This window comes from Nycticebus coucang, chromosome 5 (assembly GCF_027406575.1).
Source record: "Nycticebus coucang isolate mNycCou1 chromosome 5, mNycCou1.pri, whole genome shotgun sequence".
NCBI classification, from domain to species: Eukaryota; Metazoa; Chordata; class Mammalia; order Primates; family Lorisidae; genus Nycticebus; species Nycticebus coucang.
The window spans coordinates 100,410,190-100,426,205 of NC_069784.1; the positions used below are offsets into that span (position 1 = coordinate 100,410,190).

At 34.8% G+C, this 16,016-nt stretch overlaps 1 protein-coding gene across 13 annotated transcripts in view; it reads right to left on the bottom strand.

Annotated features, from left to right (window-relative positions):
• Positions 1-16,016, bottom strand: part of TRDN (triadin) — a 403,216-nt gene that overhangs the window by 311,304 nt on the left and 75,896 nt on the right. For all 13 annotated transcript variants that reach the window (XR_008380232.1, XR_008380234.1, XR_008380233.1 and 10 more), the window contains exons 3-4: positions 12,050-12,211; positions 10,874-10,906 (exon numbers count right to left, since the gene is read on the bottom strand). Coding sequence is in view for 10 of the 13 variants with exons in the window: in XM_053592195.1 (XP_053448170.1) it covers positions 10,874-10,906; positions 12,050-12,211 (195 nt within the window). In the remaining 3 variants the exon portion in view is untranslated. The remainder of the gene's footprint in view (positions 1-10,873; positions 10,907-12,049; positions 12,212-16,016) is intronic.

Sequence of the window (16,016 nt, forward strand, 5' to 3'; positions counted from 1 at the left end):
TAATGAATTCAAAATGTTATCAGTTCAGGATTTTTTAATGACAGATTCAAGAAGTTAAAAGTATAGTCTCTTGTCACCAAGGCAACCATCCTGATTCTTTTAAGATGACAACCCAGTTTATTAAATTATTATGAGCATTGTAGATTTCAAGGAATGCCTTTATCATTTAAGTTTTCTCTAGATATCTCACATGCATCAGATATTATAAACTGACTTCTTAAAATTTTTCTCATTTTAATATTAAAAAATCACATTATTTATTTATTTAAACATAGAATCACTATTTGTAAGATTCGTAAGAGTTGTAAGATTGACACAATAGTGTATCATAGGTAAATCATAGAGCACTATTCAGCCTTAAGAAAAGATGGAGACTTTACATCTTTTATGTTTACCTGATGGAGCTGAAACACCTTCTTCTTAGTAAAGTATCTTAAGTCTCAAGAATGGAAAAAAAAATACATTTCCAGTGTATGCAATACTAATATAAAACAAATATATAAACAACTACATGCCCACAGAAATGATAAAACACAAATGAAGTCTAGCATGGTGAGGGAGAGGAGGGGAGGGGAAGGAAGGAGGGCAGTTGATGGGATCTCACCAAATATGCAAGATCTGAAGGTGTTCAGCACACCCCCTGGGTCAAGAGCTCAGCTATAACAGAAACTTTACCATAGAATTGAAAATAACGTAAGCTAAAACTTCGCATCCGTATATTAATTTGAAAGAACAAAGGAAAAAAATTAATACCGATTTTTCCTTTCTTAACATGTGTGTACATTTTTGTTGGCACCCTCTGTATGTATGTGTGTGTGATATATATATAGAGAGAGAGATATAGAGAGAGAGAGAAGGAGAGAGCCCACATGTGCACATATTCATTTGTACATCATAAACATTTTACAACAGCTATTTAAAGAATTGCTGAGTAATAAACATGCCAAGACCAAAGTTAGATTTTGATATGTTCAATTACTGAGCATGTATCATCAATAGTTAGTCCAATGGTTTAGGTCATTGTGACAGTGATATTACTCTATTTTATCATTCAAGTTTTGTCATTTCCTTAATCATAGACTGATATGTGTATACAGAAGTCACTAAGAGTAAACAAATTATGTAATTATTCTCTTATCTTCAATTGCCTCCCTTTCTGACCTCACGATGCTAAAAATTACCTTGTTTTACACTTGCTCTTTTGGGTTGCAATGCCTCTCACCCTGATTGTGATTTAGGAACACACATTTGAAGACTTTTAAAATTCAATACTTTAAGGTTCCAACCCAGATTTTGATTTAGTAAATCTGAACTGGCAGTTAATCTGGAATTCTGAATTAGAAACAAAAATTTGATGTTATAGACAGCTTGGACTTTCCTGCTAGAAGCCATTATTATGGCAATAGCCCTCTTTCAGTTTCAGGAACCACTCCTTTTTCAGTCTAATGCTTATAGTTCAGGTGATGCTAACCTAGTCTTTAGCCCCAAGGGTGTGCCCATAACCTAGGCCTCAGTAAAGAGCATGTTGCAGCTCTGTGCCAACTGGTTGGTTCCAACAAAAGTGGACTACTCAATCCAAGTCCAGGAGAATCAATTGCATTAATTTCAGAGAGACATTTGGGAGAGAGTACAGGCTCCTCTCCTGAGCTGCTAAAGTAAAATAATTTTGGACTCAAGCTTCTAGTGACCACAATTGCCACTAGCAGAGAAAAGTCTGCTTGACCATGGTACAAACGAAACAGAGGAAGGAAAGCAGGGTAAAGAGTGAAAATGAGGGTGTACTAATAACATTATATGAAATCCCATAACAAACCATTACTGAAACCAGTTCTACTTTTATAACTTTCAATCATTTGAACCAATAAAGTGTCTTTTTCACTAAGCTGGTTTGAAATGGATTTTCATCCTTTGTGAGCAAAATAGTTCTAATTAAGCTGTCACTCAAATCTGATACACGGACTTGAGAACTACTGGTAAAGTTTCTGTTTTAATTTCTTATTGTTGTTTTTAATTTTATTTTTCAACAGACCCTTTCTAAATGAAAACACACAATCTGAAACAGGTAAAACTTTAAGCCACCTACTACACATTCAACTAGTGCATTGATTTCTCGTGATTCTAGAACAGGGAACATTCAGAACTGCAGAGAGAAGCATCTGGAACACACTAGAACTACCAGCTCCCACTCACACCCTCCTCTACTACCTATCCAATCCTACGTACAGGTTAGAAATGTGACATCACAGAGATTATTCTTGCTCTGAGAAGAACTAGTCTCAGAGAGCCTTTTAATTCCCTCTGGTTTTGGCAGCAAAATCTCATCTCTTGCTTTCTCTGGTGTGTTAATTTAGGCTCTGGTTTTACCCACTCTTGTTGGTGTCATCTTGGTTCCAGATTGCTTGTCTTGACAGAGACAAGCTCTCTTAGTAGAAGGAGGTACTGAAGGTGCCTGATTCAGTGGGCACAGAGTTCACTACATGGAGAAGTAATTACATCATTCACCAGATCTCTGACCTCACCCTCAACCTTTTTCATTATCTTTGGGTTTAGCTCCCTGGTCATCACAGGTCTTGAAAAGACAGGCAGAAGATAAAGCAGCAGGTGCCTCAAGCAGCCTGAGAACAGTATGCACAGGCACACTTATGGAGATGAGTTCCTTGTTCAGAGGAACGATCCCAAGATCAGTGTATGTACTTAACAGGGTTACTAGGGTCTGCCTGGTTACCACTATGCTGAGGCTATGAATTCTAACAAGTTTATTCACCTTTCCATTCTCTCTCATTTTTTCATGCACCATATTTTCAGACACTTGATGTTCAGCCTGGTGTAAACCCCTGAAGCTGCCAGCAAAGATGAATGCAGGAAAGCTCTGGCACACAAATGTGTCCATCTATCTTACTCCTCATGGCGTGATACAACCCTCTGGATGGCCTAATCCAAAAGTCTTGAATATTTATGATGCTTAAATTTCCTGGCTCTTCCTCATTCACTCTGACTGCAAGAGCTATTGTGTATTTTAATAAAGTATGAAAAATACACAATAAAAGAACTTGAGTTTAAATTTACTGGGCTGCTATTTTCAACCTGCAGAGCTTTAGGGCAATTTAAATGCACAGCTATTGGGAAAATGTAATTTGTTTTGCTCTAAGCAGAGGAGTCTCTTCCTCTGCCATTGACATGCATCAAGTTCAATCTGATAGAATATCAGCTTTCATATTTGAGTCCTGCTTACCCTTAAGGATAGTTTCTTATTTTAAAAAGCAAGTGGTTACCAAGCAAGGAAATTAAACATAATGGAGAAGAGCTTTGAGTACTTTCCTTAAGGCAAGATATAAATTTATAACACATAAGATCATCATGCCCCCAAATTGAAGACCACTTTTTCTTGTCCAAATAACAGAGTGTGCATAGCTCTGAATGACTACAATTATTCTTTCTTAACTTTAAAGCTAGATGTCAGGAAAAGACATTAGAAAACATAATTTCTTGTTAGGACCCTATTAGTGTCTTCTAAAATTATATATTCCAAGGACATAAATGCTGCAGTGATTATTCTTATATACAGATATATTACAGATGGAAGTTTAAGTTAGAATAAACTGTAAAAAGAAGATGGGTATATACATTATGTTGCACTTAGGAGTGTTAGTATAAAAAAAAAATCAAACTACGTACCTGCTAAAGAATTATACTTTCTGTGAAGGTTTACCTAATCTGGAAAGTCAGTGTCACATAAATATTAATACCAAATTAAGAAATAAAAATCATATCAGGTTTGCAATAAATCAGAGGGAGGGCATTTGGTGGGATCTCACCTAATGTGCATAATGCAAGGATATATGTCAAAATAACTAAGTAAATTTTAAATGTCTTACCACACACACACAAAAAAACAGTAAAACTACTTTATTTTCTTAATATAGAAAAATATTAAGATATCTATCTATGCTAAATAAATATACATTTTAAAATTTGCTTGAAAAATATTGGTCTCTTTCTCTCTCCGTCTCTCTCTCTCTTTCCCCACCTTTCTCTTTGACTCAAAGAAAGAGAAAGAGAGGGAGAAAGAATGGGAATGAGAGTGTGTGTGTAGGTGTATCGATGGCACGAACCCTGGTTTTAACTTGGACCTGGGTTCTTTATGAGTAACCAAGAGAATTAAAATCAATTCATTTATCTAAAATAAAGGGTCTTCATTTACAGTATCAATATTTATATTTTCATATTCTTTCAGTTCAATTTATGTATGATAATCTCATATAAAGAGTCATTATTATTGAATATACAATGCCTCCACTATACTATCTCACTTACTATCACATTTGATCATTTATTCATCAGAAATTTCAACGTGGTCTTTTCAGAACATTTTAAACAAGGTCATCTTTTAGACCTTTGCAATTACTTGCACTGTAAAGTACCCAGTGACATTCATACTGGCTTTAGCAATATTACATAAAAGCTTCATTACGGTAATTGATTTTATTTAATAAATTTTCATCACCAGCCTGTGAGAATGCTCTAAACAAATACACATGTGTTCTCTTCCACAGAGTACATTTCTTGGCACGTAGAAAACACTTGAAAAAGATTAATTGAAAAATAAATTTGTTAATTAACTTTAACCCAAAAAGGAATAAAACTTGTCAGTGGTCATCGGAGGATACTCCCTGTACCATGGTGAAGTCTTAGTCCAGAAAGAAAAAAAAAAAGTTTCATTTTTTATTACAATCATCTTCAATATTTTTCTTTTCTTTCTTCCTTTTCCTTTCCTTTTCTTTTTTTTTTTTTTTGAGACAGAGTATCACTATGTCCTCCATGGTAGAGTATCATGGCATCACAACTCACAGCAACCTCAAACTCTAGGGCTGTAGCCATACTCTTGCCTCAGCCTCCCAAGTAGCTGGGACTATAAGCACCCGCTACAACACCTGGCTATTTCTTGGTTGTGGTTGTCATTGTTTGGCAGCTCAGACATGCCAGCCTAGGTGTATGTGGCTTGTACCTTAACAGCTGAGCTACAGTTGCTGAGCCCAATATTTTTCATTTTTGTTTCTTAGAAAATTTTGAAACACTCTACATCTCGCACATTTTGAAAACAATGCCTAAAAGTTTTAATCATGAGTTAAAAGGCTGCAGATAATTTCTACATTATTATAAATGCTGACATTTAAAAATAAAATCTTTGTATCTCTTTAAAAAACTGGGTTGATGAACTCTAAATTTTATAGTATTTTGAGACCTGGTTATCAATTTAAAATATATATCAACAAGTTCTCTTTTTTCCTTTTCTTTTCTTTCTTTCTTCTTTCTTTCTTTCTTTATTTATTTTTATTTTTTTGAGACAGAGTCTCATTGTTGCCTGTGCTGGAGTGCAATGGTGTTCTCATGCTCACTTCAAGCTCAAACTCTTGGGCCCAACTGCTCCTCCTGCCTCAACCTCCTGAGTAGCTGAGATCACAGGCATGCATCACCAAGCCTGGATACTTTTTTCTATTTTTAATGGAAATGGGGTCTTATTCTTGCTCTGGCTGGCCTTGAGCAATCTGCCATTTTGGAAGGACCACAGCAGTGACCTACTGGGCCCTACCCAACAAACTCTTTCTTAACCTCTGGAAATGTTTTGTCTTTCTCTCTTTTCTTTAAATTTTTATTTTCATTTCACCTCTCTCACAAAATTTTTATCAAAAATAAGATATTTTTATGCTTGGGAAAAAAATTTTCTTGATTATACCATCTCGATTCTCCAGAGAAAACAATGTTTATATACTGAAACTGAAAACTTTTCTTCAGACTCTGTGATTTCATACCCTATAATATATTAACCTTCATAAGAATATAAGAATCTAAAGATCAATATACCACAAATCTTTATAAACTATTATTAAATCTAAAAAGGAAAAGTTCTTTAAGAATATCATCTCTTTATGAGATGAACGGAGCAATAAAAATAGTTCAGGTATCTGTAGATAATTGTGATTTATGGCTAGAACAAGATAAAGTTCATCATCAAATCTACCCTTATTTTTTACTTGTAAGGATACAAATGTTGAGAGGCCTTCACACACATGCACACACCCCGACATATACACCCAATCTTGTTATGGCAATGTTATTCAATTCTTTAGTCTCCTTTCAAGTAATGTCAAAATAACATAAAGAATCAATAAGAAATTTATTTTCTATGATCTCGCAGCTGAGTAATTGATTAATGACATCCTCACTTCTATTGGAAACAAAGACTTGAAAAACACATGTGGCAAAAGATTTGTTATTGTATTGTCAAATGCATTTATTTCCTGAATTTGGGGGAAGTAAAGAGGCCTTATCAGCCCTTCTAAATGACTATTGATGGATCTACTACTTTAACACAGTGGAACTTTGAATAAACAACATATTCAGAAAGAGTTGAGAAAAATAAAAATATTGTGTATTGTAATAATTTTGGATAAAATATTATTGCCTTATGCGTTTTTAAATGTATTTCCGCCTTTAAGTATATTTCATCTATACCTTGGATCTGCTGCTCATTTAATTTATGAAAAAATTTTCCCCAAGTGACATAAGGAGCAAAGCCACCATTTGTGTTCAAACTTCTTACCCAAATCAAAGTTATTTTCTGTCAAAAAATACAATTTTTTAACTCAAATTTTTTTTAAATTATACCTTGAGAGAATTATGAAGAAAGTAATAATTTTTGCCACACATTCTGGAGATGTTATTAAAAGTAGATCAAAAGATTTAAATGCTATAATGTGGATTTAATATAATAAACTTAATTTAATAATAAGTTATAAAAAGAAAAATCAATGTTCTATTATACTTTATTTTATTTATACTGACACTATGCTACCTACAGAAGAAGTTTAAGTTGTTGACGAAGATAGAAGTGTGAGAAATACGTTTGGTATGACGCCACATGTATATGAAGGAATTATGAAACTCTGATGCTTTATTTTGTAAATAAATAAGTTTCAAATATAAAAGCAATAACTAAAATAGCTGTATCAACTATTACATTAAATTTTATAATATATTAAGCAAAAGATAATATATGCTAAAAATGTATGTGTGCATACAACATCCAACCGTTAGCATATGGTTTACTTTTAATAGGAAATAGAAAACACACACACTGTAAATAATACATACACGATAGATATTATAATACATAGGCATACGTACATTCATATACATACATATAGTTCATTGGTTCCACAAATAGTATATAATTTAATTTTTGGTCAAGGAGGTAGAAAATACTGAAGATTTTATATTAGATGAAATAAGATGAGGTTTGACTATAGTTAGATTAGATATCTTATAATATATTTTCATAAGGTGGGTTTTGAACATATGGAATTAACCTGAAAGGAAGTACAGAAATGTGGCATCCCTAGATTTATTCAATACACTTTTAAACGTTAGCTGTCTTAGAAAGTATTTAAAGGAATCAGTATCGGTAATCTACACCGCATTGATTGTTCCAAAGCATATATTTCCTAAGCCAATGATACTTCCCAGGAACAAGTATTGAGAATAACTGAAAAGAATTGCTTGCATTCAAATTTTTAAAAGCCATTTTTTTTTTTTTTTTATTGTAGAGACAGAGTCTCACTTTATGGCCCTCTGTAGAGTGCTATGGCTTCACACAGCTCACAGCAACCTCCAACTCCTGGGCTTAAGCGATTCTCCTGCCTCAGCCTCCCGAGCAGCTGGGACTACAGGCGCTCGCCACAACGCCCAGCTATTTTTTGGTTGCAGTTCGGCCGGGGCCGGGTTTGAACCTGCCACCCTCGGCATATGGGGCCGGCGCCTTATCGACTGAGCCACAGGCGCCGCCCCTAAAAGCCATTTTTTAACTTTCATTATCTCCTACTGATGTTAGCTCTCTTGAGGCTCTCCCTCAAGAACAACGGACTCTCATGTTATGTAGCTAAATAAGAAGCAAAGTTAGTCAATGAAACTTGTCATTGCTCCATCACTCCATTCTACCTTATCTCTGACTTCAGACCCCTTCTCATGTCACAGAGCACCACGTAGGAACAGTGTTTCTCCCTTAGCAGATGTACGTACAGTAGCAGGCAGGGCTGGAAGTCTTTGGGTTGGCCTTCTGGCCATTTAGAGATACATGAAGGATTTTGCTTCATCTTTTGAAGTAGAAATATTTTTATTAAAAACTTGGGGATCTTCCCAGGCAAATCAATTTTAGGAATACATTCAAATGTCATTTGATTCCTGTTAAGCTATCTGTGCATGTGTACCCCTTAGAAAGTGAAGTGTTATCACATTCAAGATGTGTACTCTGATATGAAAAACACTGCTTCCAGATATGCACAGTCCACCCACTATCCATAATTCATAATTTTTTCAGGATATGTGGTTTATAACACTATTTGTTTTCATAGTTATAATTTTTAAATAATCATATAACAAAAATATAATATTTTCCATTAATATTTAATAATAAACACTGCAACTCTGAGATTCCGCATCAAATTAGAACCACGAGACTAAACTCATAAATAACCAGTCACTTGAATTTTTATTTGGTAAGAATAGCAATAACTGGACAAATAAAGTGAATGTTTTAAATACACTTAAATATAATTAGGTAAACATAGGGCAGTTGAATAAAATATGCCACAGCCTAATAATTCAGAATTTAGACAATATTGAAGGGCTAAATACTACTGAATACACATGAATTGGAAAGAGTACCGCTGGTGTCATCTGGATGGGTGAGAACCAAATGCCCTTCTAGATTATCCCAAAATTTACATCTTCAACCAATATTTTTAAATATAAAAATGAGTAAAAAAACTCACGATGAGATTAGAATAAGCTTATAGAATCTCTTTCCTAATAATAATATCAAAAGCATACTTTTAATTGCAGAATGTATATTAGACCTGCTTTGTAAAATGATATGCACTACCGAAAAGTTCTCCTTGTCTCTATGTCTCCACAAAAGGAAAGTTTATGCATAAAAATAATTGTAATGAAATGTATTTTCTTTAGTCCACTTTCAATTATTATTACATAGACTTTGTACCCAAAGTAGGGTGTATATGATGTTTACTTAAATGTCCACTTTTTATGTAGTTTTATGAATGATACTATTAACAAATACATTCAGGTGATTTTAATTCTCCTAGTTTCAAGTACATAATCCTTCATGACATTAGTGTACATGTGGTTAAACACACATATCCCTTACATGGTTTTGACTAATGAGCATTTCTTCTGAAGGGGAAGTTGTATCCTAAACAACTATTTAATAGTTGTTCTGCTGGAAGTTGGATTTGGTGAATCGAGGCAATAATTTGGGAAACAGTAGTTAAACAGTTTTGTGTGGATTTGTAATTTATGCTATTCATTCCATGAAAGTTAATTTTAAGGGAAAATTTAAATCAAAAGGAAAGAAAAGATATTTTATTAAATAGTAGGTATCAATTTATAGAGAATATGACCTTATAATATTCTGTGGAATTCAATTTATAAGTATAAATGAGAAAGCATTATTATGTGCTTTTGTTTTTTCCATTTTCAAATGAAAAAAATGTGCATAAGCTATTATTTCAAGATAGTGACTAGTAGTTCACTTAAAGTTTAACTATTCTAGTCACTTTGCATTGGATCATCTATAAAAATATTCTACCCTGATGTCTGGATGTTTATCGTCTAATCTCTAAACCTCAAGTTGATGGCTAAAGTCTGGCTTGAGTTCTTGAGTCCACATCCTGAAATCATGAGTCAAGAAACCCTTTCTATGTCTTTGCAGAACTTTATAAAGAACCAGATTCATTTCTAGAGTCTTTGCCACAGTTGAGTTTCACTTGTTTGGCTCGTTTTTTAGTTGCATGAGGTACAAACTCAAATTTTCTAAATGGGCATACGCTAAGTACATTCTTACACCAGACAGAGGTATCGTCGTCATCTGCTCGAGCACAACTGAACCACCAGGTTTGGATCTCTGTCTGTATCCCTACAACTGAATCCACTATAGGGCATGGGAGAAAGCATCAGAAGCCAATGTGCTCTTCTCTGTGGAAAATACTCTCAGGAACCTGTAGTTAATGATGTGCAGCAGTAACAAAACCTTCACGGTTGTCTCAGCTCTGGCTTAAGCAGTGGCTGTACCCTAACACCAAATGCGCTTTAGGCTGGTTCCATCTGTTCCCCATTGCTGCCTCCAAACTTAGTTTCTACTTCTTCCTATAAAACCACCTGTTCCTCTTGTCCTATAGCTGTACCCCTTTTTCCTGGGCTTATGGCTCTTATCATTTGGATTGTGACCACTCCGCTTCATCACTGAAGACCCTAGCTATTCCAGCAAAAGAAAACGCTTTGCACTATACACAAGCATGACCAGGTGACTTCACTTCCTGGGAATGACTCACAATGCACACTGATTATATATGCCTCTGCCTCGAAGCTATCCTGTTTCAAGTTATCACCTGAAATCCAAAATAATACTGACAATGGTATAAGAGGAAAAGTTTGAAGTCAATAAATTTGGCTATAGTATGAGAATAAAAATCATAGACATCCTTGTCATCTGGGCCACTTCCAAGGCTACAGAACTCTCCCCTTATTCTTAAAATTGCAATTCACATTGGTGCGTGTATAGCTGGATTCAAACACATCTCCTAAAGACGACATCCAAATACTAATCAACTGAAAAACAGTGAGATGAACTTCATTGGCAAAAATTAAAATGACTGACCATAAATGTTGATCTAATTGTCAAGCAAAACCTCCATATTAAAAAAAATTAAGGTTAAAACTCAAGTGAAATATATTTGAGTCAAGCTGAAAATTAACTGAACCATAAGAGAAAAGGAATTTTTTCAACATGAAAACAACCTACCTTTTTTCTTCAAGGGAGGCTCCTCTTTTTCTCCTAAACCAAGACAAAAATAGTAAATTAGGAAAAATTTCAGCATAGCATAATTTATCTTCACCTATTTCCTATTTTCTTGTGTACCTTTATTTTAATCTGTTAGTTTTGAAAATTATAGTAATTACATGATGTTGCTTTCCAAATTTCGGTTTTAAATATAAACCTTGTACTTTTATTTGAGATACTTTCACTTCTATGAGTTCAATAAAATTGTGGCATTGATCCAAATTATACATTATATATCAGATTAATCTCAGTTTTCTATTGTTCATCTCGATCTCTCAGTGAGGCCAGAGAAATATAAATTCAGACAAAATTATAGAAGCGGTTCCAATCCTAAGAGTTTCCTGATAGGCAAGGATGAATATCGGATTTCTGATGACTAATACTGATGCTAAAATAATGATACTGAAAGACAATCACAGTGCTTTGTTCTTTCATACCTGGGGCAATTTTTGTATGGTTCAGGCTGGCTATTTCCTTTTATTCATTTAATATATGGGAGAACACATAGATTAGTTACATGAATGTGTGACAGTTAGAATGTGTCCCTCCATTCTATACCCACCACCATTAGATTCCTTAAATAAATAAATAAAAATGCCCTTACTAGACTGGAAGATTCTCTTTCCTTTTTCCTGTAATCTTCTACTAAAGTACAAATTAATTTTTAAAAATTACTCTTTGTGCTTTTAGTAAGAACTTCTTCTGCTATTTGACTATAAATATGACTTATGTTTATACACATTTATATGTAATTTTAGCTGTACTGTTTTTATTTCAATATTCCTAGAGATAAACTTGAAACATAGCTAATATTTTTCCCAAGCAAATATATAAATATGGCTTTCTATTGTGGATTTATAGTATTGCGTTGCAAGGCTCTCTGTACTATAATGCTACACTAACATAAGCATTGAATTTTGACTCTTTGCCATAATGTCAGATAAATTATAAGATGGAAATCAAACAGAGACGAATTTACTGTGTTGGGCAGCCGGTTGCTATCCTTTTAGAACTCAGGGCGTATTCATTTTGGTTTAGCTGGACCCAAGTGCTCATTCAGGCTTAAACTTAAGCAAGCACCTGGAACACATGTCTACTATTCATCCTGGAAATTAGATGTCTCTATGCCTTTTATACCTTTGTCAGTGTCCTCACCCCCGTCATCATCTTCTTCGTCACCTTCAGATGAGATGATATCAGACAACAAAGAAAAGAACCCGTAGATCCAGTCCGTGGTTTCCTCCACAGCATCGTGTACGAGTTTTAGAGGATCTGAGCCAATCTTGGCAATAGAGCTCGCTAAAAGTAATCAAAAACAAAAGACCCATTTTGCAATCGTTTCCAAAGAACCTAAGAAAAGCTGTTTTTCCTGATTTGTTCTTTTGACACAAAGAATGTGTCAATTTCAACAATTTAAATATCCCCCGTCTACAATTATTTGCTCAGAAAGAGAAACTATAGCTTGCCATAATAAGCATGTGCATTCAATTAAAAATAAAAGTTATTGGATACCTCTGGTACCCAACATTATGAGGTTGCCAAGAAATAAATTGCCCTAGGGAAATATATAATCTAAGTAAGAGTTCAGCACAGGGAAAAATCACAATGAATTTAAATAGTGTGTATGGTATTTATGCTATCCAAATTGCAAATAAACCCTTAGTTATGGATGTTCAGGAATGAAAGAAATCATTTTTGACCTATATTATACTGGATAGTATCATGGAGAAGACGGCTCTATAAATTTTCAAACAAGGTATGTAAGTCGATGAAAGTAGCTATGGTTAAATTAAGACCGATAGGTCCATTTATTATAATTTGTGATAGAACCTGGAATTGTCAAGTAGTGATCATATGAAGTTCAAGCTAGATTAAATTGGATTTATTCTTGTTAGACAACCCAGTAACTAAAAAAAAAAAATTGAACATCTAGTAAATTGCAATGGATAAAATTGAGAAAAACTGAAATCTGTAATTCTTCCTTTACCTATGTCCTAGGAAATATAAATACAAAATGAGAGATTTCATAATAAATATGCAAACAGACAGAATGGGAACTTCCAAAATGTTGTTCTGCTAATTATACAAAAGTTTCTCTGAAGAGGCAACAGTAGCCTTTAATAAAATGTAATTGAAGAGGCGGTCTACCTAAAAATATGGTATAAATTGCACCTGCTTTTTTTTTTAATAGCTGTAATTAAATTTTAGAGCTATGTTTCCTTAATTTTAAAAACTATGTTAGCTTTTCAGAGATTCTTCCCCCTTTGATATATTTAAGAGGTGAGAATTATACCAATGTATTATAGTATCTAAAGGTCAAGTACTTCAAAATTAAACTTTTACTCTGATTAAAATAGGAAGTCATTGGAAAGTTTGAGAGGAGGAATGAGATGACTTGACTTATGAAACTTCTTTTGTTGTGTTGAGGACTGAAATAATGCTGGGAAGGAAACAGGGAACTGAGTAAAGAACCAACAAATAATCCAAGAGAAAGAGAACAGTGATTTTTACGAGGGTAGTAACAGTGTGTGCGTGGTGAGATGTGGTCAGATTCCGAACAGAATTAATAGTAAGTGCATCCAATGCAGATTTTGGATCTGAGAGACAGAGATGTCAGGATAATGTTAAGATTTTTGGTGTGAGAAACTGGAAGGATGTAAAACCTGTGTGCTGGGATGCTGGAGGATTGTAGAAGAAACAGGATTTTTTGTTTGTTTGTTTGTTTGTTTGTTTGCTTGTTTGTTTTTGAGACACAGTCTCCCTCTGGTGCCTTGACCAGAGAGCCGTGGCATTATAGCTCACAACAACCTCAAATTCTTAGGCTCAAGTGATCCTCTTCCTGTTTTTCTATTTTTAGTAGAAACAGGTTCTTGCTTGCTCAAGCTTGTCTTGAACTCCTAAGCTCAAGTGATCCACCCGCCATGGCCTCCCAGAGTTCTGGGGTTATGGACGTGGGCCACTGCACCTGGCCAGAAACAGGATTTTTGTTGCATGGGAGAGTAGAAAAGTAGCTGAGTTGCCTATTCAGACTTGAATTACCTATTAGATACCTACATAGACATCTAGACATTCACTATGATCCACAAAAGATAAGTTGCTCCTGAAGATAGAAACTTGGGAGTCTATCAGAGGATAGAAGTTATTCAAAGCCCTGATGATGGATGAGATCTCCAAAAGAGCGAAGCAAGAACATTTAGAATTTGGGGAGATAAAGATAAGTCAAGGAAAAGAGGAGAACCAGCAATGGACTCAGCAATGGAGATTTGATAGACAGAGTGACAGAGAGAAAGAGAGAGAGAGCCAAAGCAGGGTAGTACACCAGACATCAAGTAAATACCCCGTTTGAGGAGGATACAGTGATCAAATCGTCAAATGATGCTAACAGGTTAGGTAAGACGAAAACTGAGAATGGACATTTGGATTTAATGATGAAGACGTCACTGATGACCTTAAAAGAGCAATTTCAGTGGAATGCGTTCAAAATCAAATGGGAAAAAATGGAGCATTAGTATATTTTTCTGTTAATGACTAAGATTGGGTAATATTAAAAGATGAACTAGAATGACAGTGGGTGGGTGTTTTTAGCATTGTTCAAATGGGAGACATATTCCACAGATTGTGCTGAAGAGTAAGGTTCCATAGATGGAGGGGCGGGGAGGTGGGGCAGGTAGAAGGGCCGAAATCATATAAAAGAGATGACCACTGGAGAAATTTTTAATTTTATAGTCTATTCTGGAGAATTGATAGAGCACCCAAGCTGTAAAATGCTGGTCTCAGGGAAGCAGCATATCTCCACGGTTCATTGATAATGGATCTTCCCTTGCTTTGTACCCCATTTTACTGGATTTCAGAGAGTTTTATGTGAGCAAGAAACTGTAGTCAGAATGGTAAGATTAAACATCAGAGAAAGGAAATGAAATGGAATTTTATAATTGCAATTGAGGGTTTTAAAAGAATCATATGTAAGGAAGTGGATTATACTGGCACTATTTAAAAGCATTTTTAGCACTGGTATATTTTATATCTAAATGAAGAATATTGAAAATGGGATTTTTATGATCAGAATAGATTGAGACTATTTCCCTATTCTTCGTCTTTCTAAGTGTTAACTGAAGACCTGAATAGTAAAATCTAGCAAAACAGATACCAGTGTAATTATCCTTATGCTTAAATGTACTATATGTAATTTGTAGACATATATGTATATTGCCTGGCTCTCAAAGAGTAAGATCAGGCTATTTTTGTGAAGTCAGTGTTGCTGGCTTGGACCAGTTGCTGATTTTCAGTCAATGTTGCTGGCTTGGACCAGTTTAGATTTTAGAAACCTAAGTGTACGCATGCACACATATACATGCACACACTCAGATAAAGTACTAGGCCTAAAGTTGATTCTTTCCTTTTAGTCATCATATTCAAACATGCCAATGGAAAAATGTATACAATTCAACTAAAGATTTTATTGATTCCTCTTTTTAAGCAGACACTCAGGTAATTGTGCTTTTTTTTTTTTTTTTTTTGGAGACAGAGTCTCAATTTGTCACCCTTTGTCACCCTTGATAGAGTGCTATGGCATCATAACTCATACCAAACTCCAACTCTTGGGTTCAAGTGATTCTCTTGCCTCAGCCTCCCAAGTAGCTGGGACTACAGGCACCTGCCACAACACTCAGTTATTTTTAGAGACGAGGTCTCACTCTGGCTCAGGCTGGTCTCAAACCTATGAGCTCAAACCATCCACCTGCCTGGGCCTCCCAGAGAGCTAGGATTACAGGCGTGAGCCACCACACCCAGCCTGTAGTTTCTTATTTCTCATGTTTCCACAGGTTAAATTATACACATGTACATGACAGTGAAGATCATCATAAAAAGTAGTAGTAAGTAGACACCATTCTAAGAACTCAACCTAAATTAACTCACTTTCCCTCTCAAAAACACAATGCAGTAGATTTATTACTTTATCCCTTTTCCAAAATATAAGAAAACAGAGGCACAGAGAATTTAAGTAAGTTGCCTAAGTTTACATTGCTAGTAAGCGATGGAGCCAGATTTTGCACCCATGTTGAAACAAACAGAACAAGACTTTTAATTAAAAAATTATAAATTC